The sequence below is a fragment of the Chlamydotis macqueenii genome, chromosome 28, assembly GCF_036417535.1.
Source record: "Chlamydotis macqueenii isolate bChlMac1 chromosome 28, bChlMac1.mat, whole genome shotgun sequence".
Classification (NCBI taxonomy): domain Eukaryota; kingdom Metazoa; phylum Chordata; class Aves; order Otidiformes; family Otididae; genus Chlamydotis; species Chlamydotis macqueenii.
The window spans coordinates 1362571-1386537 of NC_141583.1; the positions used below are offsets into that span (position 1 = coordinate 1362571).

At 64.8% G+C, this 23967-nt stretch overlaps 4 protein-coding genes across 6 annotated transcripts in view; 2 read left to right on the forward strand and 2 right to left on the reverse strand.

The window, feature by feature from the left end:
• Positions 1-857: 857 nt before the first annotated feature.
• Positions 858-3834, reverse strand: LOC147597237 (CD48 antigen-like). Its single transcript, XM_086768317.1, has 4 exons — positions 3658-3834; positions 2858-3175; positions 2014-2277; positions 858-1623 (listed from the first exon to the last, which is right to left on the reverse strand). The coding sequence occupies exons 1-4, from the start codon at positions 3824-3826 to the stop codon at positions 1535-1537; spliced, it is 840 nt and encodes a 279-aa protein (XP_086624443.1). The 5' UTR covers positions 3827-3834; the 3' UTR covers positions 858-1534.
• A 1206-nt stretch (positions 3835-5040) lies between these two features.
• LOC147597238 (natural killer cell receptor 2B4-like) lies at positions 5041-9430 on the reverse strand. The gene is made up of 9 exons (XM_086768377.1): positions 9312-9430; positions 7422-7739; positions 7079-7351; positions 6674-6791; positions 6077-6149; positions 5887-5957; positions 5709-5772; positions 5512-5571; positions 5041-5408 (listed from the first exon to the last, which is right to left on the reverse strand). The coding sequence occupies exons 1-9, from the start codon at positions 9385-9387 to the stop codon at positions 5331-5333; spliced, it is 1131 nt and encodes a 376-aa protein (XP_086624503.1). The 5' UTR covers positions 9388-9430; the 3' UTR covers positions 5041-5330.
• A 338-nt stretch (positions 9431-9768) lies between these two features.
• Positions 9769-11691, forward strand: LOC147597239 (uncharacterized). Of its 2 annotated transcripts, XM_086768400.1 has the most exons (3): positions 9769-9974; positions 10748-11068; positions 11395-11691. In XM_086768400.1, the coding sequence occupies exons 1-3, from the start codon at positions 9917-9919 to the stop codon at positions 11541-11543; spliced, it is 528 nt and encodes a 175-aa protein (XP_086624526.1). In that variant the 5' UTR covers positions 9769-9916; the 3' UTR covers positions 11544-11691. The 2 variants fall into 2 exon arrangements, with proteins under 2 accessions (XP_086624526.1, XP_086624525.1); XM_086768399.1 differs by having other exon boundaries at positions 9891-11068.
• Positions 11692-18781: 7090 nt separating this feature from the next.
• The window catches only part of KIRREL1 (kirre like nephrin family adhesion molecule 1), an 18956-nt gene continuing 13770 nt past the window's right edge, over positions 18782-23967 (forward strand). For both annotated transcript variants that reach the window (XM_086768259.1, XM_086768260.1), the window contains exon 1: positions 18782-18841. In XM_086768259.1, coding sequence (XP_086624385.1) covers positions 18790-18841 — 52 coding nt within the window. In that variant the 5' untranslated portion in view covers positions 18782-18789. The remainder of the gene's footprint in view (positions 18842-23967) is intronic.

Below are 23967 nucleotides of genomic sequence, written 5' to 3' on the forward strand. Positions count from 1 at the left end.
AGAGGCGATGCAGTGAGGCAGAAATTCCTCTGCTCTTTCGAACCGAATTTGCGTGCCACGAGGAAACAAAAGGTGAACGGACGTCCCCACCCCACCTCACCTCCGTGAGATTTGTTGCCAAGAAATTATTTCTAACGATAAAAAAGCCGAAAGCCACACTAAACCACCCCGAGCATCCCGCTAGGCAGCTCCGCTCAGAAAGTGTCTGGCTGAGGGGAAAAAAAAATTTTAAAAAGTTTAAAAAAATTAAAAAAAAAACAAGGGAAGAGTAAAAAAGAAAGGAGGAGTGGGAGCAGGATGAGGGGACGTGGCTCCTTCGCTCGCCACACGCACACAAGGAGCTTCAGCTTGGCCAAAATGTGGCGCCTGTTCCCACCGGAGGCAGCCGGCTCCGGAACGGAGCGCTCGGCCGGATGACGGAGGCGCAAAGCCATCGCCTTGGGGTGTTTCGCAGAGCGGCAAGGTGCCCCGGCAAAAATCCCACCCGGAGTGGGGGCTTCTGGATGGGCTCTTCCAGCTTGGCCCCTCCCAACCCTCCCCTTGCCAGGGATTTGTGCCCCGCGCTTGGGTGCAGGATGGAGAAGACCGTTGACCACAAACTGGTCCGGGAAAGGCGGAAAACCTCGCTATCCCCCATGGGGCACCACGGAGCCCCCAACCTTCACCTGGGAATGAGCCAAGATCCAAGGAAATACGTTTGGATTTCTGCCAAAACACTGGTGCTAATCGGTGGGGACAACTGTGAGGGGCTCTTGTCCCCTGCAAGGGTGGTGGAGGGGGGAACGTGGCTCCCTCCATCATCCTCCCGCTGCGGCCAACGCCAGCCCAAGGAGAACGCAGACCAGGCACTAAAAATGTGGGGTTTGGGGTTCAAATGAGTTTAATGCCAAGGCAGAGAGAAGGCAGAGGCCGCACCCGCCCTGCAGAGAAAGCCGGGGGTGACACGTTAGCTTTGTCCCCTCGAGAGGCTCCGTTGGCTCCAGACCTTCTGGAGGTTGGCGGCACCCAGTCGCACCAGTGCCAGCCTCACCGGTTCCAGGACAAACACCTCATGGGTTGCCCTGCGCTGTGGGACTGCTCGTCGGTACCGTACAGCAAGGACCCCACAAGTCCAGGGGTGTCCCCGCTGGGTCTCCCCGCAGCTCTCGGGGCCCGGGAGAGGAGGATTTCCCACTAGTTAACTGGGAATTTAGCAGTTTGGGCTGCCAAGGCTCTCAAAATGCCGCTGCAACGGAGTTCATCCCTGTTTTGCTCAGATCTGGAGAACACGACCTCTGACTACAGCAAAACTGAAAAGGCGAGGAGGGAAACTGAGGCACGGAGCCACAGTGAAGGCAGCGGCAGAGCGGTCAGAGCCCAGGCTGGTGGCCCTGGATGAGACCAGTTGGGTGCTGGCGTAACGGGCGCTGGTTTCAATGGTTCCCCTGAGCAAGTCCATCTCTCTGCGTCCATCCAGCATGGGGGGTCTCATCCAGGCACTGGTCTCGTGGCGGAGGGTGATGAAACCCTGAGAGATGGCAGCTGCAGAGCGTCCTTAAGCCAGAGTGAGGAGCAAGGGCAGGAGGAGGTGTCCCAGGGCCACCAGCACGCTGATGGTGTGGGATGCGGCAGCGGAGGGCTCACCTGGGGGCAGAGGCAGAGCTGGGGTGTGGGGAGGGCTGTGGGCTGCAGGAGACCCCCCAAGCCTCCCCCAAGTGGGGTCCTGCCACCCACCAGCCCACGGGGACCCACCACTCCTGATCCACGGGTCTTGCAGGGACCCATTGTCCCCATGGTCATCCCATCGTCCCCATGGCCATCCCATCATCCCCATGGCCACCCCACTGACCTCATGGTCATCCCATCATCTCCATGGGCATCCCATTGATGTCACGGTCATCCCATCATCCCCATGGCCATCCCATTGTCCCCATGGTCATCACCGCTGCTCCCAGGACCCTCCAAAAACCAAGGCCACCTTGCAGCTCACCCCACCCGAGTTTCGCCAGCTCGTCCGTGCACTGTGGGCCGTACCTGTCCAGGAGCAGGGGGGCGTGTATGTCAGCGAGGCATTGTTGGAGGAGACAGGGTTGCTGACTTTGCAGACGTAGGTTTCTCTCCCCGGGTTGAAGGAGACGTGCTGCTCAGGGGCACTCGCTGCCCCCAGCGGGAGCTTGCTGGGGGGGATCCACTCGTAGGTCACCCCTTCCAGCCCCACTGCGCACTCCAAGGTGGCTTCGCACCGCGCCAGCTCGTCCTTGGTCACCCTGGCCTTCACGGCAGGCTTCGGGACCAGCTCTGCAAGAGGCAGCTGGGTGTCACAGAGGGTTGGGTTCGTCTGGGGAGGGGTGGGCTACGGCGGCCGCTTCTGCAAGAAGCTTCTACAAGTAGTTTCCTCTTTTTGACCAGTGGGCCTAGGGCGGACCCGCTGCTGGGCCCAGCCAGTTGGTGGCAGAACTTTCCCTGATAACACCTCTGCGGTAACTATTTAAGGGGAAAACAGAAAAAAAGAAAAAAAAAAAAAACGAGGAAGGGAGGTCAGAGAGGGGAGGTGTGAGCCTCATGGGCCTTTGTGAGGGGAACGGCTGCAGACACCATTAAGCCCAGGAAGAGGGAGCGGTGGTTTTAGCAATAAATAGTTTTCCCCAAGTCGAGTCTGTTTCGCCCGTAACAGTAACTTCAAGGCTTTCTCCCCGTCCTTATCTCAAACCTCAAGCCTTTTTTCTTACATTATCTCTCCCTGTTCTCTCGGAGGGTGGGGAGAGTGAACGAGCAACTGCGTAGTCTGGTCCCGAGCGCGGCTAAACCACCACACAGCCTCCCCGGCCCCGGCCCCTCCCCAAATTTCTCAGCCAACCCTCCCATCCTCCCAGCTCACCGTACACCATCAGGTTGATGGTTTCGATGTGCTCTGTGCCCACCCCATCCTCCAGGTACACCTGGTAGGTGCTGCTGTCGTTTTTCTGCAGGCGGCTGATTTTCAGGGTGTGGTTGGGGAAGAGCTCCACTCGGTCCTTGTAGGGGGTGTTGGGGTAGTGGACCTTCCCCTTGCTATTGCGGCTGGCGATGATCAACGAGTTCCTCCGCCGCCAGTGGATTTGGTGGTACGACGCCTGTTTTTCCAGGCTGGGGCTGAGGTACACCACCCCATGAACGGCCCCGACCACTTCTGATGGCGGATGCTGTTGAGCGCCGGCTGCCAAGAAAGCGAAAACGGGTGCTGCTTAGCCAGCTGGATGCAGCCCAAGCCCTCCAATCCCTCTGAGACCCGCGTAAAAGGCAAAGAATCCATGTGCTCCCGCATTCCCAACGCCTTTCCGCTCTCTTGACCCTGGAAGCGTGTTTGGAGGTCAACCTTAGAGCTGGGGATGTTCACCTCTCCCCTCTGATCACGGGACCACTTAGACCTGCCAGTGACGTTTTTTTACCCTTTACTTTTATTTTTGAGCTCCTCTCCCCCTCGCCAGGCTCACCCCAAGCAGCCCCTCGCCCCCGGCTTGGTGGTGGCGACACCGGCGGGTCCCACAGGAAGGGCGCTGTGGGTCGCGCCTCGGACACAGCACCAGGATGGGAAAAGTCAAAGAGAGAGCGGGGACACATCCCCAAGGTCCCCCACCATCCCCAAAGCCATCTCCCCCCAACCCAGCGTCCTCACCCTGGGGAGACCCGCCGCCATACCTTGCATGGTGAAGAGGAAGAGGAAGAGGAGCACAACTGCCATCTTCTCTTTGCATTCTGTCCTCAGAATCCTCCTCACCGGGGAACGCCTGAGCCTCCAGCCCCCCACCACTGTCCCCAAACCCGGAGCTGCGGTGCCTCCGCAGGAAAGGGCTGGCGAGAAGCCCATGAGGTGGGGAACAGATCAGCACCCACAGTTCCTCTTCCGCTTGCTGCCTATCGCGAGAGTAGCGGGATGACTGCGGTGGGAAGGGACGTGGCGGCGTCTCTGCTCTCAGCTCGCCATGGGGCACATGGGGACCATCCCGCCCGGAGCCGATGCCCACGGAGCCTGTCCCCCACCCAACACACACACCTGAAACTTGGCATCTCCGCATGAGACCCCCTTTGCTCCAGCGGTTCCCGAGCTACAACCAAGGCAATTCCCATTCCCTCCCTGTGCCCAAGGCTGTAAATAGCCAATTAAGCTAATTAAACAAGCACTGCAATTGCCTCGTGCTGTTCAGCTTATATTTGCACCTAAAAAACAAACTCCCTCAAATCTCTGTGCTCGCTGGGGTCTGGCCTCCAGAGCAGCCCCAGTGTTGGGGACACCACCGGTTGGCAGGAGACGGGAGAGATGACTTGCTGATGCTAAAAGCCATGCCACAGCCCCAGCGCGCCAGCCTCTCACCAGCACGGATGCTTAAAACGAAGGATTTTTAATTATGGCCTGGATTCCTTTCTGAAAGACAACATGTCGGGGGCAAACGGCCGCCGGGCTCGTCCCACGCGCCGTCCCGGAGCGTGGAGGCCGACTTGAGCTGCGAACAAAGGGCGACAGCGGCACCCGCTGAGCCCTGACCCAGTTTAATCTCAGCCCTGAACGGTTCCCCGTCCGCGGGGGAGGAGATCCGGTGTCGGTGCGGGGAGGCGTCGGCACGAGCACGCCAGCAGCCACGCCGTGGTGCTGCGGCCGGGTCGCCGCCGCCTTGTCCCCGCGCCGCTGATCACTCATCCCGGTGCCAGAAAAACCGGCGGAGATGGGAAAGCAGAATTCCCTGGCAGGGAGCGAAGTGCTACCTCGGAGCACAGACGGCAGCGCCGTGACGGAGCACGGCGTCGGCGGGACCCCCACTTGCTGCTGGATGCGGCAGCCCACAGCGCTGCTTTTCGTTTGAATCCCGAAGGAAAGCCTCTTGATCTTCCTTTTGGGAAGATCTCAGAAGCTGGAGCCCCTCTTTCTCCACCTCCCGCTCCCAGGGCCGCTCGTGCCAATTAAGCTAATTAAACAAGAACTGCAATTGCCTCGTGCGGTTCAGCTTATATTCGCACCTAAAAAACAAACTCCCGAGGTGTATTGAACCCATCAAGACCTAAAAATCCCTCAAAGTCCCACGCTGGCACCAAACACGTGTGTATCACGCGTATCCTCTTCCCCCACCACCCCCCCCGTCCAATTTCACATCCGTCTCCTCCAAAGACAGGTTTCCATGGCGGAATCTTTCCTCCTTCCCCGGTAGGAAAGCCTCCGGGGCGCAGCCGGGGTTTGCACCCTCGCCAAAACCCACATCTGATGGTTTCCACGCCGAGCGAGCCCCCGGCTTGGCCGGGTGGGGTCCTGGTGGGTGCTGGAGGGCTTTGGGTGTTCCAGGAGAAGATGGCCGTAGGGAAGGGAAGGTCTTGCTGAGGCACTAGGAGAGGTGGTGGCCAGGAGGAACCGGGGGCAAGGTCTGCGGTGAGGGATACGAGCGCCTAGAACCCCCCGTTGTCTGCAAAGAATGGGGGGGGGACTTAACACACTGTGACCCCAAAAATCTGATGAGCTTTGGAGACACCCAAGGCTCATCTCCCTGCCGGCCCCACGCCCATTACCTCCGCGTAGGCAGTGGAAGTCAAAGCTGGGTCCAGCCTCTTCCTCTTGAGAGAGGAAGGCTGCGGAGCAGAGGGAGAACCCGCCGTCAGGCAACGCGCTAGCGGGACGGTGACCCCGGCACCCCGTTGACGAGCGGAGGGGACGCGGGTTCCCGCGCCCCCGCAGAGGGGCCGGGCTCGGGGCGGGACAACCTCACCTTCCTGGTGGGCTCAACCGTGGCGTAGATGGTGCAGCTTTCAGGCTCCTGAGGGCAGCTGGGTCTCTGCCAGGGGAAAAAAAAAAGGTCGGGATGAGCAAAGAAAAAAAAAATTTGGGGCAGAAGGGTCTGGAGCCATGGATGGAGCTCCAGCCCCCCGTGCCGGCACAGGACCCACCCTACCTGCGCTTGGGTGCAGATGACGGCGTAGACGGTGTTTCCTCCCGCAGCGGCCTCACCGGTCCCGTTCTGGGGGAGAAAGCGACCCCAGGCCGGTCAGACGACGCGATCTGAGGTGGCAGACATTGCCAAAGAGGGGTCCCATCCCTCCGGGGTGGGGGATGTGTCGGGACAGCCACAGCACTCACAGGGTCTCCGTGGGTCCGGGCTTTGCCCACCTCTGCGTAGACGGTCAGCATCTGCTTGGCGTCTCCTGGGGGGTTGGAAGAGTCAAGCGTAAGGTGGGGGGTGCATTAGAGCCCCTGGGCTGGGGGGGGTCAGCCCTCAAGCAAAGCAAAGCGGAGGGAGGAAGAGGTCCCTTGGCAAGCGGGAGGTTCTACTTGACTAGAATCATGGAAGGGTTTGGGTGGGAAGGGACCATCAAAGGCCACCCAGTCCAACCCCTGCCAGCAGCAGGGACATCTCCAACCACATCAGGTTGCTCAGAGCCCTGGCCAACCTGGCCTGGGATGTTTCCAGGGATGGGGCATCACCGCCTCTCTGGGCACCCTGGGCCAGTGCTCCGGCACCCTCAGTGGAAAAAATCAGCAGGGGCAGGCAAAGACTTCGCGGCCAGCGAAGCGGGGGTGACGCTGTGCGCTGGCGTCAGCGCCGGGAGGGACAACCCCAGGGCCAGCACGGAGAGCACGAGGAGCACGAGAGTGTTTGAAACTGGAAGGTGACGGCCACACAGCCAAAACTCCCCCGGCTGCTCGTCCTGCGCCAGCCCCGGGGACAAACCTCCCGAGCGGTCCCCTCCTCGCTTCCTGCGCCTGCGCCAGGTGACGACGATGGCTACGGAGACAGCCAGCGCCAGCCCCAGGGACACAGCCACTGCTCCCCATGGAACAAAGCTGAAGAGACCTGGGGAGGAAGGAGAGGAGAAGGGGAAACCTTCGACGGACGGCAGAGCCTCCAGCCGTTTCCAAACACCTTCTCCATCACAGCCCGCAGAGAACCGGCGCAGCCAGGAAACCGCAGCCCCGTTACGCCAGCCACGCTTGGCTACTGTGTTTTCTCTCCCAGGAGGGAACGCCGGCCACATTTTGGCATCAGCTTGACGTCCTCTGCGGTTTCGCTTGCCCAGGCAGGGAGATGAAGGGCTTGCGCACCCCCAAAATCCGGCTTTGACGGAGCTGAGGGCGAATTACCCGAGGCCGCGCAGGTCGCCGCAGCGTCGGTGCTGGCCGTGCTCCAGCTTGCCGGGTTGCTGGCGTTGCAGGAGCAGATGACAGAGTCGATGTCCTCACGGATCAACAGCTGCAGCTGGAGCTGGGGCTCCGCGTCCCCCACAGGACCCTCGCTGCAGGACCAGCTGTAGGAGACGTTGGCGGCAGCGGGCACGGTGCAGAGCAGCGAGAGGTTGCAGCGGCCCGGCTCCCGGTGCAGGACGCGCGCCTCCAGCCGCAGTGGGCGGACGGGCTCTGGGGGGACAGAGCCGGTGAGGGGGACGGGGGGACCGGGTGATGGGGGGACAGGGATGCGGCGACTCACCCCACACCGACACGTGGAAGCACAGGCGTGTGACAGCTCCTGACGTGTCCTGAAACTCTGCCACATAGACCCCGCTGTCGGCTGCGCTTATCGGGCTGATCCGCAGGGAGAGGGTCTTGTTCTGGAGAACGGCTCTTCCCAAAAAAGGACCCATGGAGAATTCGACTTCATTGCTGTCAGTCGTCACAATCCGCTGCCAGAGCCCTCCACTCGCTGTCATTCTCCAGCTGACTTTTGTCCACCGCTGCGGGATTCTCTCCGGCACCAGCTCCAGCGCTCCGCCGGCAGACACGGCTTGTTCCTGGCATTCCAGGGATCCTAAAGCAGAGAGGGGTGAGCGAGGGCCCGCGGCCCCGGGAGATGCTCTGCAGCTGAGGAGCCCACCGACGCCCCCGACCTGCTGCCCCCCAGCTCAGCCTGCATCCCCATCGCCATCCCCATCCCGGGACGTCCGGAGCAGGGATGGCTGCAGACCCTCTGCCCATCGCATCCTTCACTCCCCACCTCCTCCTCACTCATCCAGCCGGGGAACAGCAGGAATTTTTCTGCTGAACCCTTTCTTTTCTTGAGTTTCTGTGCTTGCCTCCCCCTCTTTAGCGCAGCCCCGGATGTCGAGGGCTCTGTCAGAGTGAAGATTAAAAAAAGCCCCTAAAACAAAAGAACACCCGTGGCCGAGCGTGCACACAGCCCTGCGGCTTCCTCGCGGCTGCGTGCGGTCAGGGCTGCCTCAGCCCGGGGGGGGGGCCAGCTTCGCTCTCTCCTGCTGCGGCCAGGAGACCCCAAGCAGCTCCGACTTCAAATGTTCAAAGCTGCAGAGCAGGGACCGTTAATCAGTTCCCACCCGCGATGTCTCCCACCTGGGACCCGCAGCTGGGTGCAAAGGGAGCCCTTCCCACTCCTCTGGGTACCAAACAGTCTGCGAGGCGGGAGGGTGCTGCGCCCAGTGCTGCAAGAAGGGTGGGAGGGTGCCTCGGTGCCTTCGCCCTGGAGCTGCCCTGATGGGAAGGTGCCAGGGCTGTGGGTGTGCAGGGGCAAAAAAAACAAGGAGTGATGCTCCATCCCTGGAAACATCCCAGGCCAGGCTGGAGCAACCTGATCCGGTTGGAGATGTCCCTGCTCCCTGCAGCCGCCGTGGGCTCGCCGCGCCAGCGGGGAGGTTTCGCAGCTCAGCCCACAGCAAACAACGCCCATGACAGCTTGGTCACCCCCGAGCAGCCAGCGTCCCCCAGCCCCGCGCCGTCGGGGTGGCCAACCGGGCCGGGAGACGCGTTTTTGGGGTGGGGAGAGAAGGAAGATGGAGGTGATGCTCGCCTGGTTCCCCCGAGAGCAGGAGAGGGCGGCGCGGTGGGGACGCAGTGGAAATTCCTGAACCCAGGAATTTCTCGTGTGAAAGTCGCTGATTTTGTGAAGAAGACCCTCAGCCACCACCTCAGCACTGCCATTGCGGAGGAAGGGCGCTGAGCGTGCCCCGCCAAGAGACCCGGCCTCGAAAAGCTGCGTTCGTGGGCACGGGACAGGTCGAAGCCGGCCGCGGGGTGTGGGCTCCGTTCTGGCAGGGAAGTGACTTTTTTAGGACGAGCAACTCTGCCCATGAAGGGGAACCGGCGCTGCACGAGAACCCTCCTGGCTCTACCTGCTCCGGGCGGCACCGGCCACAGAAAACTGAGGAAAAGCCAAAAAATCCCCCAAGCCCAGCCCCGCTCCATGCTTCCCAGGACCGCAAGCCCGGCTGGGTGCCGGGGACCCCGCAGCTCTCCTGGGCCTGAGCACCCATGGGCGCCGGCAGCACGGCCTGCCTCGCCTCGGCACCCAGCTCCCCACCCTGGCGAGGTGGGCCTCCCCTCCTCCCGCCCTCGCGAGCCCCCGTCCCCGCCATGTCCCCCTCCTCACCTTGGCCTCCGGCCGCGGTCAGCAGAAGCAGGCACAGCAGGGGGGGTGGGCAGCGGGGACCCCCGCCGCCGGGCATCTCCGAGCGGCGCCCGCGGGAGCTCCCTGCGGACTGAGCAGTGCAAAACCCCTCAGAGCCCGCCACGGCCCGGCCGCCGCTTCCTCTCCCGCCCGCGGTTCCTCCGAGCCCTCGGGGCTGTGTCATCCGCCCCTTTCACCCCCGCCATGCCCCCAAATCGATGCCCGTGCGCCCCGGGGTCCCCGCGGAACCGGCCGCCCCAGCGAGCTGGGCCGCAGCGCTCGGCGGGCTGCGAGCCGCGGAGGAAATAGATTTTAATTACCCGGGAGCGGTTGTTTTTTTTGGGGGGGGGTTTTGCTTTCCTTTTGCAGCTTGCCCCGGGAGGAGAAGTTGTGCTGGGCGCTGCGCGGCAGCGGTTTGTGACCTGCGGACGTGCCCAACGCCCTGACCGCAGGCCCGGGGCTGGCCCTCAGCAGCAGGATTTGGCCCGACGGGGAGCAGCGCCCAGCCCAAACGCCCCCGAGCCTCGGCCGCGGGGAGGGGGCTCATCCTCCCCTGGCTCCCGTTCCCACCTTTCCCTGGGCCAGCCATGGAGCACGGCACCCTTCTCCTCCTCGTCTCCCTCTTCTTCCTCTGCCCAGCCCAAGGTAAGCGCGGGCGGGCGGCAGCCGCCTCTGCCACGGGAGCTGCTGCAATGAGTTGTGTCCGGTCTCTGCGCCAGGCATCGCGGTGGGGCTGCCAAGTTCCTTCAGAAGCGCGCCCAGGGTCAGCGCTTGGCCGTCACCTGGGTTTTGCTTTTGGTTGGTTGTTTTTCTTTTTTTTTTTTTTTTCCTTGTGCAAACTAGCACGCTAGCAGCTTGTCACGGGATCAGCGCTGTTTCTCGGGTTGTCGGGTGAGAAAATACCCCCGCACGCTGAAGCCGAAAGCAAAAGGCTCTTTTTGGGGGTCAGAAAGGCTCAGCGCCAGCGGTGGCGCTTGAACTGGGCCATTTTGAAGGAATTACGGTGAGAAATTGGCCATTTTTTTAAGAAAGGCTCTGCTCAGGAGGGTTTGACTTCCCTAGGGGGGCACGGGGGACAGAGGTGAGTGAGAACTTTGTGGGAGCTCCTTTGGAAAATGGGATTCCCTTGGCGTTGGGAGGCAATAACGCCCACGGCACGCGTTGGGGAGTAGCTGTTCCGCAGCGGCCGAAGGCAAGCTGAGGCAGAGGGTGCGAGAGGAGGAAGCGAAAACGGCTTCCACGCTGCGTTCGGCCGTGCTGGGGGCATCCGAGGGGCGGCTGGAGCCTCGCCGTGCCGGAGGCTCCGAGTCCCAGATCCGCGGGGATGGACGGAGCGGGGCTGTGCGGGTGTGGGACCCCCCTGAGCCACGGAGCATCTCCCGGGGCCGCGGGCCCTCGCTCACCCCTCTCCGCTTTAGGATCCCCGGAGTGCCGGGAAAAAACCGTCTCTACCGACGGAGCGCTGGAGCTGGTGCCGGAGGGAATCCCGCAGCGGTGGACGGAAGTCAAGTGGAAAATGAGAACGGAGGCGGGACGCCAGCAGTCGATCGCGCAGGTTGAGAGGAACAAAGGTGTCGTATTCTACAGGGGTCCCTTTTTTGGAAGAGTCGTTTTCCAGAACGAGACCCTCTCCCTGCGGATCTGCCAGCTGAGCGCGGCCGACAGCGGCGTCTACCAGACGGATTTCAGAAACACGACAGGCCTTGTTACCACCACGTGCGTCCGCGTGTCGGTGTCTGGTGCGTAGCCGCGTCCCCGTCACCCCCGTCCACCCGTCACCCCGTCCCCCCCGTCCACCCGCCGCGGCTGGCGGCACGCATCCCACACCGTGCCCAGCGCCACCAACGTCTCCCACAGCCGGTAGAAGTTTCTGCGGCCCCATTTTGGGATGCGGGGGCAGGTTCTTCTGCCCCTCCAGCTCCCAAAGGAGGTTTTGGGGCTTAAATCCACCCCCCCCGCCCCGGGATGTCGGAGTGGGAGACGCGTGGCCGCCTATCGGTGCTGGTGCTGGCGGGGGGGGACGTGGCAGGGTGGGCCCGTCCCCAGCGCCTCTCTCTGCCCACAGATGTTTCGTGGTCCTACTGCCGCGTGAAGGGGCTGCTCTGCCTGCTGCTGCTGCCCAGCCTGGCAGCGGCCGTGGCCGTCACGCACGTCCTCGTCCGGCGGCAGGGACCCCCGTCCCACCACGCTGCCGGCTCCTGGGGTGCTGGGTAGGACCCCCCTTACAGCCGCCAACCCCACCCTGCTTTTGCATCTGGTTGGACCCCAACACGCCCCACTGAACGAGCTGCTTTCCACCGCCAAGAGCTGCCAACTGTCCCGAGCACGGATTAAAGAAAAACCAACGCTGGTTTCTGCCCCAGTCTGCTGTGGTTTGGTTTCTTGAAGTCCTGGGCTGCTCTGGAGAGCTGGGATCAAATGGGCTGCGGGGGTTTTTGCCCCAAAAGACAAGGCTACCCCTCCGACAGCCCAGGGCGAAGCTCCCCCCCCCGCCCAGGAGAGACCCCCAGGGTGGGATTCTCCCTCCAGTTCTGAGCAAACAGGGATGTGCTCCCCCACCGGCGCCCTGCCAGAGCCCCGGCTCTGGGATGGAGCTGTGGATGGGGCACCCTGTGGAAGGAGCATCCCGTTACAGAATCATGGAATGGTTTGGGTGGGCCAACCCCCCTGCCAGGAGCAGGGACATCTCCAACCAGATCAGGGTGCTCAGAGCCCCGGCCAACCTGGCCTGGGATGTTTCCAGGGATGGGGCACCCACCGCCTCTCTGCGGGTGCTGTCCCCTGCCCGGCACCATCATCAGTGGGTCACCGGCAGCCGCTGGAAGAGAGCAAGAGGAGCCGGCGGCCCCTAATCCCATCGCCGCGCCGTCTGCTTCTGCCCTCCGATCCGCGCCATTAATCGCCTTACGGTAAGCTCATTGCCTCCGCGCCGGCCCCCAGCCATCCCCAGGCCCCGCTGCCGGGTGGGATGCCAGCGGGGAAATGGTGTCCGGGAACTGGGAGACGCGTGGGGATGAGTTGGGGACCATGGGACCCCGCTGCGCGACAGCCACCCTCGAGCAAGGGCCGGCGGCCGGTTCTCCTGGGAATGGGGCAGATTCCCTGTAAAAATCTTGGAAAAACGCCACAGCAGCGGGATCAGCTCAGTCTCTCCGACAACCGGAGCGTGTTTCCCGCAAAGGATGCACGAGCCGACAGGTCCCCCGCTCCATCACCCAGGGGGGGAAACTGAGGCACGGCCTGACCCCCGCAAGCCTGGATGGAGCCCGCTGGACGAGCACGGGTTCCCTCCCCGCGCGGTGACGCGGGTCACGCCGGCTCCCACGGCCCTTTCCTCCTCTCTGCAGGCAGAGGAGCGAAAAAAAAAAAAAAAAACTAATTAAGGCTACAAAGGGAAAAGCGGCGTTCCGCAAGGATGAAAACCTCCGCTCCAGCGCCAGGGCTGAGCCGATTAATTGGAGCTTTTGTCTGCTCCGCTCAGCACGTAGGGAATAATTTACGGAGCCGTGTCCTGGGAGCGCGGAGAGGAGGGGGAAAGGGAAGGGGATGGAGGGGAAGCGTTCCCCGCGTTCCGCGTGGAGGAGGAAGGGAAGATGCTGCGTGCTCCAGGCACCGCATTGCGGAGGGTGGTTTCGTTCCGCGCATCAGCCGCGGCTCCGCGGTCCCCTTTCCAACGCGGAGGGGAGAAGGGGAGGGGGGCGGTCCAGGGCCGGCGGTGCCACGGCCGGGGGTGCGGTGGCTGCTTTCCCCCCGCTCCCGCAGCGGAGCGATGCGGGGACGGCGGCCCAAACGGCTGCGCGGGGCAGGCGGCGCCGCGGGACGGGAGCGGGAGGCGGGCCGCCGTCCCGCACGTGGGTGCCACCCTCGGGGTCCCCATGGGGACCCCCCCCAGTCCCCCTCTAAAGGGTTTTTTGTTTTTTTTTTTAACCGGCCGGCAGCATCCCAGCTGCGCTCCGCTTCCAGAGCGTGGAAGGAGGGGAAAAAAAAAAATCCCCATTTTTTACACCAAAATGCTCTCAGCGCGGCTCTGCCCGAGAGGTGGCAGCAGGCGACCGTGCTCGGCGGCAGCCGGGCTGGGCTTGGCCCCGGCTGGGGTCCCCGAGCCCCCACCCCAGCACCCGTCCCGCAGGGGCCGAGCCCCGGTCCCGCATCACTCGGGGCGGCGGTCACGGGTGGAAAGCGTGGGTTTCGGTGGAGGGGGGACGGCATCCAAGGGAAAGCGAATTTCCACCCGGAGCATCTCCGGCAGCGCCCGGGCCTCCCCCGGCCCCAGCTAAAATTCACCCGTGCTGGGGGGCAGCGCCCGCAGCCGCATCCAATGGGAACAGGGCCGGGATGCGCGGGGTGGGGGGACCCCAGCCCCAGCTCCGCCCGGGCCCCCCGAATGGTGGCACCCTGTTATCCATCGTCCGGACTGGTGAGACTGGTGAGGGGGCTGCCTCCTCTTCCTCCGCCTGTTCCGGGGCAGAGCCATGCCCGGCAGCATCCTGGCGAACACCGGAGCCTATCCCACCCACCGTGCCACCGCTTCCCTTGTCCCGCCAGCACCCGCATCCTTCCCGGCCACCCTTGTGCCGTCGCCCTCCGATCGCACGAGGAGTTTCCCACAACGTCCGCTTGACCCCACGCCGGAGGGGACGTGGCCGGAGTGGGGGTCACGCCGCTCTGCTGCCAGGAGGATGCTCCCAGGGCCTGGCGCTGGGATGGCGGGACGGGTGGGCCGCCCCAGCGCCCATCCCAGGGTCCTTTCCCTGACCCCACCGTCCCAAAGACCTCGGCCCCCTTCCGGCAGGCGAGTCCCAGGATGGAGGGACGAGGGTGACGGGGACCAGGGTTTGGGTTCTCTCCATCCCGGAGAGGTCCCCATGGGGGGGGTGGGCTGCTGTCGCACACTCCCCGGTCCCGAGCCCACCGGCCCCTCGGCCGTGCGGAGGAGACCGAGACCGGCACGCAGTCAGCGGAGGAATTCTCCTTCCCCTTTCCATGCCCACCCGCACCCGGGGACACCCAGACCCCCAAAGCTGGGGGGGGCCGGTTCCCGGAATAACCGCTGACCCCGCGGCTCACGCCGTGCCCACGATGGATCACGCGGGACGAAGGCCGGGAGCGGGGACGCGGGAGGAGACGACGGCAGCACCGCGAGACCTCGGGGGAGACACGGGGTCCCACGCGGCGATGCTGGTGGCGGCCATCCACCAGGGACGGAGCCGGGGGATGAGTTCCGGGTGGGGTCTGAGCCCCCCGACACCACCGCCCCCCGACTCGGCGTTCTGGGAGCAGCGGCTCCCCTGCCTTGGTTTCCCCAGCTGGGAAAAGCCGAGATGCTGGAATAAAAGCTCCTCAAGGATACGAATGAAACCCTATCGCGCATAGCTCCGAAACGCGGTGATGCCCCTTCCTCCCAGAGCCCACCACATCCCCCCGGCACCCAGCGGCACCCAAGCGCGTTCCGGCACGGCGCCCGCACCGAGCGTGCGGTGGCATCGGGTCTCAGCGCAGTGCAGCTGGGAACGACACCGCTACCGGGCCATCACGGCTTTGGTGTTTACGGCCCCGAATCCGGCGCGAGGTACTAATTCTGCGCCTCGTTACACCCCTCCGTTGTTGATAAGTGAATTATTTCCTGGTGACCCTGACGAAACGCTGCGCGGCATGAATTATTGAGCGGCGGATGTGTCAAAAAGTTCTCATAAATAAGTTATCCGGTGCCGTCTCCACGCTCCCGGTAAATTACTCATCCCAGCTCCCTTCTAAACGCTCTCCCGGGAAAACCGCTTGCGCCCGCCGCTGTCCGGATCGGGCCTGGGCGAAGGAGGAGGATGAGGAAGGGGAGCCCTGCCAGGCGTTTCGGCCCGCGGCTGCCCGGTCCCATGGCCGCTGGGTGCCGGGCGGGATGGATCCTGGTCTGCCCCACGCCTGGATTCTGGAGGGGCCCATCCCACCCCGGGGGGGTCAGCAGCCTCCTTCCGGCCGTGGGCACCGGCTGAGCAGCGATTCTGCGATCCCACGGCAATCCTGGCTGAACTACGGCAGGAGGGGATGGGGATGGGATGGGGATGGGATGGGATGGGATGGGATGGGATGGGATGGGATGGGATGGGATGGGGATGGGATGGGGATGGGATGGGATGGGATGGGGATGGGATGGGGATGGGACAGGGGCGGGAATGGGGATGGGATGGGGATGAAAATGGGATGGGAATGGGGATGGGGATGGGGATGGGATGGGACAGGACTGGGACCGGGACGGGGATGGGATGGGGCCGAGTCTCCCTGGGGACGCTTCTCCATCCCCTTCGGTGCAGAAGCCGCCCCGGCTGCTCTGCCAGGTCCCTGTGGGAGCCCCGCTCGCCCCTCACCCGCACGTCAGGCCGGCGCCAGTGCTCGCTTTGATCCTGGAATGCCAGTTTGGGGGACAACTATCAATTAACGATTATTAACAGCGCCTTAACGAGTCCTGTCCCTGGCGAGGGTGCGACCCGAGCCTTGGGGCCAGGCTGCGTCCCCTCTTTGCCCCGTGACACCCAAATCCGCTCTCCTCGCCCGGATCTGGGAGACGGGGAAACTGAGGCAGCAAGGGGCAGAGCCGGGGGAGCCGCGTCTCGGGGAGCCCTTCGGGGAGGAAGGGGAGCGGATTGTCCCCAGGCGCAGGATTAGTCCGTGGCACGGCCGGGTGCCGGGGTCCCGACGGACGGGGCAGGGGTGCGTCGATCCGGGGCATTGCCCACCCCCCACGCCCCGGCTGGGCTGAGAACCGCGGCGATCGAGACAGCGATGGATGCCACGGCGCGGGCCCCGCGGGGGCTCCCGGGCGCATCCCCATCTGTTCCGTGTCCGTTTGGCAAACGGCTCGGCGAGGAGCAGCTGCGAGCTGGCACCCGGCACCCGGCTGGCACCCGGCACCCGCTGGCACCCGGCGCCCACCCTGGCACCCACCTCTGGTCCCCCGGGAGCTGCTCCCGGGCCGGAGTCCATCGGCCAAATCTCAAAAATAAAGGAATTAAAGAAAAAAAATCAGCATCAGCGAGTTGGGGAAGGTTGGGCGCCCGGCTTCCTCCAGCCGGGTGGGGATGCTCTGATGTCTGCTATGGGGTTGAGCCCACCCAGCACGGCCCCAGCAGCTCCCCCCTCCCCAGCCCCCTTCTCCCCCCGTCTCCTTTATCCCTCTGCTTTCGGCCTCCTTGCGAAATTCATTTTAAAATCATCCGGGGAGCTGTCAGCGGCGGGGGGAAGGAGGCCGGGGAGAAGCCGCTTGCCGTTAGGAAATCCCATTTTCCCGCAGCTCTTCCCGAATCGCAGGCTGCCGGGCCGCTCATTCCCGAGGGCACGCCCGCGGGAGCGCGGGCAAGGAGGCTTCCTCCTCACTGCTTTTTAAAAAAAAAAAAAAAAAAAAAAAAAAAAAAAAAAAATAATAATAATAATAATAATAATAATAATAATAAAGAGACTGGGCACGGCTCTGACGGGCCAGGCTACCGATTCCTCCAGCCTGGCCACTGACTTCAGCAGGGGATTCGTCCGCTGTTCCCCGCCGAGCCAAAAATAAATCCCTAATTATTTTCCCGCTGGAAGCGAAACCCCTTCCCCTCCATCCCGCCTCGGCCACGGCACGGGTGCTGCGGGACCCCAGGTCTTGAGCGGGGGCCGGCTAACGAGCGGCTTCGTTAGCCCTTCCGCTCCCGCGCGTGGTGGGGAAAGGCCGAACCGCCGAGGCCAGACCCGTGGAGGAGGAGGAGGAGGAAGGCTCCTTCCCGACGGATGGGACCCCACGGGGACGAGCCCAGGGCCACCGCGCCGGGATTGACGGGCCCGATGCTGAGCTGGGCCAAGGTTTTGGGGACCCAGGGGGAGTCCCACGCCGCCCCCGCCGCTCCCAGCCCCCGTTCCCGGCCTCCCTGCTCCGCAGCGGCCAACGCGGCGCATTTCTCCGCTCTTCCCGTCAGCAAATTCCCGGCCGCTGCCGCCGCTCCGTGACCTCTCTCCCCGTCCCGCGTGCTCCCCCGAGCTTCCCTCCCACGCGTTCCTCCGGGCGGCTCCCAAATTTGGCCTAATTCCAGGCGAGAGCAGCCCACGGGACGACACGGCCACGCTCCCACCGTGGACACCCCCCTGGAAAGCCGCCCTCCTCGCTTTCCATGACACGGCCTCTGTTTTCCAGAACTTTTCCCGCGAGCGTTCGTCTCGGCCACTTTGGAACGCGGCGGCCAAGCCGGGAAGGCTCCGGTGTCCCGCAAGGGCCAGGATCCCCGAAAAACGGGTGGCTCACGGCCTGGGCCCCCCGGCAGCGCCACTCTCCGAGGCCCCTCGGTGAAGCCGGAGCGTGGGGAGCTGATTCCGGCGCTGCTTCCCGTTTCCAGCGGTTTTCCGGCGAACCCTCGGGGCCAGAAATTCCATTTAAGCCAAAAAAAAAAAAGAAAAAAAAAAAAAGAAAAAAAAAAAACCCCAAACCCCACAGCATCCACAGCACCCACAGCACCCACAGCACCCACAGCAGGAGCTGAGGGCTCTGCCTCCGCCCCGGGCTCTGCTCCGCACCCGGATTTTTGGGGAGAGCGGGGGGTGCTGAGGGGTCCCAAGGGGGGCAGTGGGGTCCTGAGTGGGTGCTGAGGGGTCATGAAGGGGTGCTCAGGGGTCCCAGGAGGATGCTGAGGGGTCTCTGTGGGTGCTGAAGGGTCCTTTTGGGTGCTGAGGGGTCCTGGGTGGGCGCTGAGGGGTCCACGCACCCAGCCAGGAGCAGCATGCACATGTCCGAGTGTGCACACGTGTGCACACACACCCCCCCACCCCAACATGCTTGCACACACGTGTACGCCAGCATGCAACCACATGTGTGTGTACACATGCACCCCAACACACACGCGCACACCCCAAGATGCACACACACACACGCACACACCAACACACACGTGTGCAAACCCCAACACGCACACACATGTGCACACCCCAACACACATGTTCAGACCCTAACATGCCGGCACACACGCGTGTGCACACCCCAACATGCCTACACACGCATGTGCGCACCCCAACACGCATGTGCGCACCCCAGAGCGTGCACACACACACATGTGCACACCCCAACATGCCTACACACGCATGTGCACACCCCAACACGCATGTGCGCACCCCAACACGCCCACCCACGCACAAAACCACGCGCGACACCCCCGCGCGACCACGCACGCTCGCACCCCAACACGCCCCCCCTCCGCCCCATCCTCCCCCCGCCCCTCACCCCCCTCCCACTCCCCCACCTCCCCTCCCGCCCCCGCCCCCGGCCCCGCCCCCTCACCCCCCCACCCCCCCCCACTCCCGCTCACTCGCGGGCTGGGCGCGATCGCGCGCGGAGCGGAGCCGGCCGAGCGCGCGGCCCCTTCCCCGGCCGGGCCGGTACCGGTACCGGAGCCGGGGCCGGGCAGCCCCCCCGCCCCCCCCGCCCGAGCGCGGCCGGGACGGGAGCATGCGGATCCTCTTCCTCTGCCTCCTGACTCTCGCGGACACCCACGGGCAAGGTGGGTACCGGGGGGGGGTTGCGGGGGGAGCTTCGTCCTCCGGGAACGGGAACGGGGATGGGGGGAGGTACCGGTACCCCGGGTCCCGTCCCGGTGCCCCCCCCACCCCCGCCCCGGGGGGTCCTGGTGGAGCTGGGTCCGGTTCTCCCCGCCCCGTCTGCGCCTCTCGGGTGCCCTGGTTTGGGGTCAAGGTTTTGTGTCTGTGTGCCCCCCCCCCAAAAAAAAACAACCCCAAAATCTGGGGGCCGGTCCCCCCGCATCCCGGTCGCGCGGGGGTCGGGTGCTGCGGGAGGGCGGCGGTGGTTGGGTGCGGGGAGTTTGGGGGTTCTCAGGGCGAGGGGGCTGACCGGCCGTGGGGACCCCAGTCGTTTGGGGAGGGGGGGGGCAGGGACCCCGGGGGCTGAGGGTGGCGGGGGTCCCGGCGCGGACACGGCGATTCGCCCCCCCGCTCCCAACCCGGGCAGCCCTTGAGAGGGGGGCACCCCCTTTCCTCCCGCCTGCTTTCCAGGGCTTGCTGCAAACTGGGGGGGCAGCCCGAGCCCCCCCCCACCCCCCAAATCCCCGTCTGCGTGGGGACCTCCTGGGGGAAACTGAGGCACGGGAGCTGCTCGGCTGGGGTGAGGGGCAGAGTTTGGGGTGGGGGGGGGGCACACACACAGGCCCGGCCCCCCCCGGGATCCCGGCCCCGCTGTGAGGAAGCGCGCCATGCGTGTAGCGAGCCGGCCGGGTCTCAGCCGGTTCCTTCCCTCCGCGGAGCTGGAGCCGGGCAGCCCCTGCGCGGCCTCCGGCTCCTTCCCTGCTGCAAAATCCAATCTAATTTTTAATTAAGGGGCGGCGTTGCTAAGATGCCAGGAGGAGGGGAGGGAAGGAAAGAAAAAAAAAAAAAAAAAAAGATGGAGTGGAAGCCGGGGTTTAAAAGGAGCGTGCAAAGCTTCTTAGGGGGCCGGGGCTCGCGCCGGGGGGGCTTCGCTGCCCTCCCAGGAACAAAAGCTCTTCCCGCCCGGTGCCATGCGGATCTCCTTGGCGAGAGGGGCCCAGCTCCGGCGTCACCCGCTTCCCGGAGGGATGAGCTGGGTGCCCGGGCGCGGGGGGCTGGCGGGGATGAGGGGGGTCACGTCCCCGTCACCCCCCATCCCGTCCCGGACCCCGCCGTCTAAGTTTTGCTCTCGCCTCAGGAACGCCCCTTTGCTCTAAACTGGGGAGTGTGGGACAAAATTTGGCGTCAAAATTTTGGGGGACAAAATTTGGGGTCCCCTCCCCGTCCGCAGACGCGTGTGGCGGGGGGGCGGGGGGGGGTCGCTGCCATTCACGTGGCGGCGCGCGGAGAGGCTGAATGGCTTTCATCACTCTTCATTTCTCCCGAAATAATTTTCCCTATCTTATCTAAATGAAACCCATTATTCTTCCCCCCCGTTTCAATCACTCCCCTGATTGCGCCTCAAATTGAAATATTTATTCATTTTCTCAGCGATTCTTCTCCTCTTTCTGTGCTGGGTTTGGTTTGTTTTTTTTTTTAATCCCCCCCCCCCTCCGCCTTCCCAGCAGAGGGATGTGGGAGGGCTGGCTCGGGGGGCTCGTCCTGGGGAGGGGGCTCCTGGCAGCCCCCCGTGGCTCGTGGGCCACCCCAGCGCGTGGCCGAGACCTGGCGCACATCGCTGCGTCCCCCCCGGCTGAGCCCCGCTCCCCTGGGAGACATCACCTCGGAAGGAGGCGGGGGGGGGGGGGCGCGCAGCGGGTGCTCTGAGGTCAAGCCGGTCCCTTTGCTGGGGACTTTTTTCTCCCAGCTCTTCCGAAAAACTGGGATGACGGGATGTGGCCCCTCGGTCCCGGATTTTTAGGGCAGGAGGGACGGTGGCGGGGCGCAGGGCCGCGCTGGCCGGCCCAAATCCGGGCTCTCGGAGGAAGGTCCCGGTGGTCCCGGTGACGGCCACCAGCCCCTCGTCCTCCCCCCGGCTGCTGCGGGGTAACAAACCCCCCCTGCACCCCGCCCCACCCCGGGAGATGATGTGGGGCTGGGACGGGGCGCTGGGACGGGACGGTGGCCACCACCACCCCAACCCAGTGACACTCGGCGCCGCGCCCTGGCCGTGGGCATTTGGGTTCTGGTGGCCTCGGGTTCTGCCCCGTCCCGGGGGTCCTGGGCTCCTCGCGGGCACTTGCCTGGCGTGACCCCCCGTGTCCCATCGGAGCTGGCCCCCCCAGTGCCGTGCGGACCCGTCCCCCATGTCCCCTCCGGGCAGGAGCCTGGCTCACTGCCGTGGTACCCGCCACCCCTCCGGACCCCCCCCGTCCCCCAAAACGCCCTGGGTGCAGGGGCCAGAGCCGCGGGGGTCACCACAAGCTCCCCGCAGCAGGGTGACACCCCCAGCGCCACAGCCGCCCTTCAGGAAACCATTTGGGCAACTGGGATCGGGGTTGCGGGCACTGGTGGGGGGCTTTTGCTGACACTTTTCCCCCGCTTTGGCGCGGGACGGGGACGCAGCCCCTCTCCCACACCAGGGGTGCCCCCATCTTTGGGGCAGGGGAGTGCAGCAAGCGCAGGACGCGCCTCCGTCCCGCGCCAGGGATCCAGCCCCGGCCGCAGGGGGCCCGGGCGGTTTTTTGGGGCTGACGGGGCCGAGCCCTGCCGCCGCCACCGGCCCCGTGCAGGGACTTGCCCGGGGAAGCCGTGCCAGGCCTGAATCACCCGCCGCCGCGCTGGGGCCCGCTTCGCCGGCGGGGAGGCAGCCGGCCCCGTCCCGCTTCTCCACGAGACCCGGAGCCGTCCGTCCGTCCATCCATCCATCCGCCATGGCGGCCACGCCGCCGTCCGGGGCGCTGGGCACCCTTCTCCCACCGGCCGGCGTTAATTACGCCCCAATCCTTTAATTGGCGATGGGTTTCATCCCCAGCCGGCTTTCCTCCTGGCCTACTTCCCACCTGGAATTCCTGGCCATGCCGGCCGGGATGCCGCAGCCTGCTCCGCCGGCGGGACGCTGGCTCCGGCCTCTGCAGGTCCGTGCGTCCCGCGGGCGCCGTGGGGACCGGAGCGAGCTCGCCGGAAAGATTTCCCCTAATTGCTTGCCTTACCTCAGGTTTTATCATCAAAGCCTCCGTTATTCCCTCTCTAGCCTCCTTTTCTTTTTATTATCTCTTAATTAATCACTCCAGCTTTCACACTTAGCAGATAATTACAGTCTCCTGGGCACGCGGCTCATTTTCATAACCTCCTGCTCCCAGCCGGGAGCGGGAACGGCGCGGGAGCGGACGGAGGGAACGTCCTGCGCCGGCAGCGTCGCCCGCATCGCTATTTTTAATTTTTTAATTATTATTATTTTTTTGTTTTTTTGGCGGCAGCGCTGGGCGCGAAGGTGGGGGGACGCCAGGGCAAGGAGCGCGGCCGGACGACGGGACGTGTCCCGGGGAAAAAAGGGACGGAGCTCTGGTCCGTAGGGCTGCATCCCTCGGAGCCGGCAGCTGGAAAACCGGCTCCTTGCCGCCCACCCGAGTCCCGTTGGCACGGCATCGGGCGTGGCGCGGGCGGCGACGCTGGGCCGCGGCGTCCGGCGCTGGCGCAGGGTGGCCGGCGCGCGGGGACGGCGGGATTCGGGGAGAAATCCCACTCGGGGACGGGGAAAAAGGGGGAGAGAGGCCTGTTCGGCGAGGGCTGGGACATAAAGGGCTGCCAGCGCTGCCATGGCAACGGGCGGATTATGATCCAAATGGAAATCAAAATAAGGGGGGGGGGAAGAGTGGAGTAAAGGAGGAGGGGAGGAAAAACAACTTTTATTTCCAATCGGAGCGCGGTTGTGCGCCTTGGAGGGGTTGCCATAGGAACGGCGGAGAAAAGGAGCCGGGGAAGCGTGCATGGGGCGTGCGAGGGAGCGCGCGTGCGCGGGGGCGCGCGAGGGAGCGGGCGGCTGCACGAGGGGCGAGGCGGAGGAGCGGGACGAAGGCCGCGGCACCCCTCGCCAGGGTCTTCCTGCCCCAAACGTGCCGGGGGCACCCAGCAAGCGCCGGCCCACGGGACTGGGGGGCGCCCAGGCTGCCACCTCCCAGCATCCGGCGATGCCGGAGATGGGGATGTCCCAGTGCCGTCCCAGTGCCATCCCAGTGCCGCTGCGGGCTCACAGGGTGCCCAGCTCCCATCGCTTCCCGGGGTGGGGGTCTCGGGGGCCGCCTTCTTTCCCTTTTTGGTTCTTATTCCCCCCGCCAAAAAATGACTTTTCCAGGGGATGGGATTTAAACCAGCAGCTTTCAGTGTCGGAGACGGGATTTCCCAGCCCGCGCCACTCCATCGTGCGTCCCCGGGGAGGGCTGGGGTGCCGAGCCCCCCTGTCCCAGGCCCGGTGGGCTAGTGGAGACGTTTCGGGGCGCTTGTGATGTGCTGGGTGCTGGGGGGTGCAGCGTTTGGGTGGGGGCTGGAGCCGCCTCCCCTGGGGGAAACTGAAGCACGAAGCACTTCGCGTTCCCCTGTCAACGGCCGGCGACCCCGCTGCGGGACCCCGGCTCTCCGGCCAGCTCTGCCTCGCCCCAAAAATCCGGGGGGCAACGAGAAGCAACCCCCAAAGTAAACCGTCCGACTCCCCCCCATCCCCGCCAGCCCCTTCCCCGGGGTCCCGGCCCCCATCCTGGCGTGGGGCGGGCGCGGGGAGCTGAGGGTTAAGCTTTGGGTTTTCTTTCTCTCCCTGTCCTTTCCAGAGAGCCTTGGCAGGAAATTCCTCAAATTCCAGGCTTGTGGGATCATCGCTGGGCCCTGACCGCAGGAGCGGAGCGGGAGCCAGGGCTGCTCTGCCCCCCCCTCCCCGGCTCCAGCTTCTCCTGCAGGGACCCCCCTAAAAATCCAGGGTCACCCCATAGCATGAGTGCCCCCCTCAGCCCCACCCCGAGCCTGGGGACCCCAGTTTGGGGTGACGGAGCTGCTGCGGGATCTGCCGGGCTCAGCCTCCCGTGGGACACCCCCCCCCCCACCCAAATATCCCAAGTGGGCTGGTGGGAGAGCCCCGCACCCTCACCGAGGGGTGCACGTGGCCGGTTTGGGGGGGGTGCCCGGTGGGTTGGGCAGCTCTAGGGTGGGGTGGGGGGCTCCCACTCCACCGGGACCCCCCCCAGCCCACTGGGTCCCCCCTGCCCCGCAGCCAGGCCTA

What these genes read in the sequence shown, in the direction of transcription:
- LOC147597237 (XM_086768317.1), bottom strand. Translation starts at nt 3,826, where the DNA reads ATGGGCTTCTCGCCAGCCCTTTCCTGCGGAGGCACCGCAGCTCCGGGT. An exon ending in CTTCCTCTTCACCATGCAAG is followed by an intron (nt 3,176 to 3,657) that starts GTATGGCGGCGG and finishes CTTTCTTGGCAG; the next exon opens with CCGGCGCTCAACAGCATCCG. An exon ending in GCCCCCCTGCTCCTGGACAG is followed by an intron (nt 1,624 to 2,013) that starts GTACGGCCCACA and finishes CTCTGCCCCCAG; the next exon opens with GTGAGCCCTCCGCTGCCGCA.
- LOC147597238 (XM_086768377.1), bottom strand. Translation starts at nt 9,387, where the DNA reads ATGCCCGGCGGCGGGGGTCCCCGCTGCCCACCCCCCCTGCTGTGCCTG. An exon ending in CGGTTGAGCCCACCAGGAAG is followed by an intron (nt 5,572 to 5,708) that starts GTGAGGTTGTCC and finishes TCTGCTCCGCAG; the next exon opens with CCTTCCTCTCTCAAGAGGAA. An exon ending in CTTCCACTGCCTACGCGGAG is followed by an intron (nt 5,409 to 5,511) that starts GTAATGGGCGTG and finishes CATTCTTTGCAG; the next exon opens with ACAACGGGGGGTTCTAGGCG.
- LOC147597239 (XM_086768399.1), top strand. Translation starts at nt 10,654, where the DNA reads ATGGACGGAGCGGGGCTGTGCGGGTGTGGGACCCCCCTGAGCCACGGA. An exon ending in CGTCCGCGTGTCGGTGTCTG is followed by an intron (nt 11,069 to 11,394) that starts GTGCGTAGCCGC and finishes CTCTGCCCACAG; the next exon opens with ATGTTTCGTGGTCCTACTGC.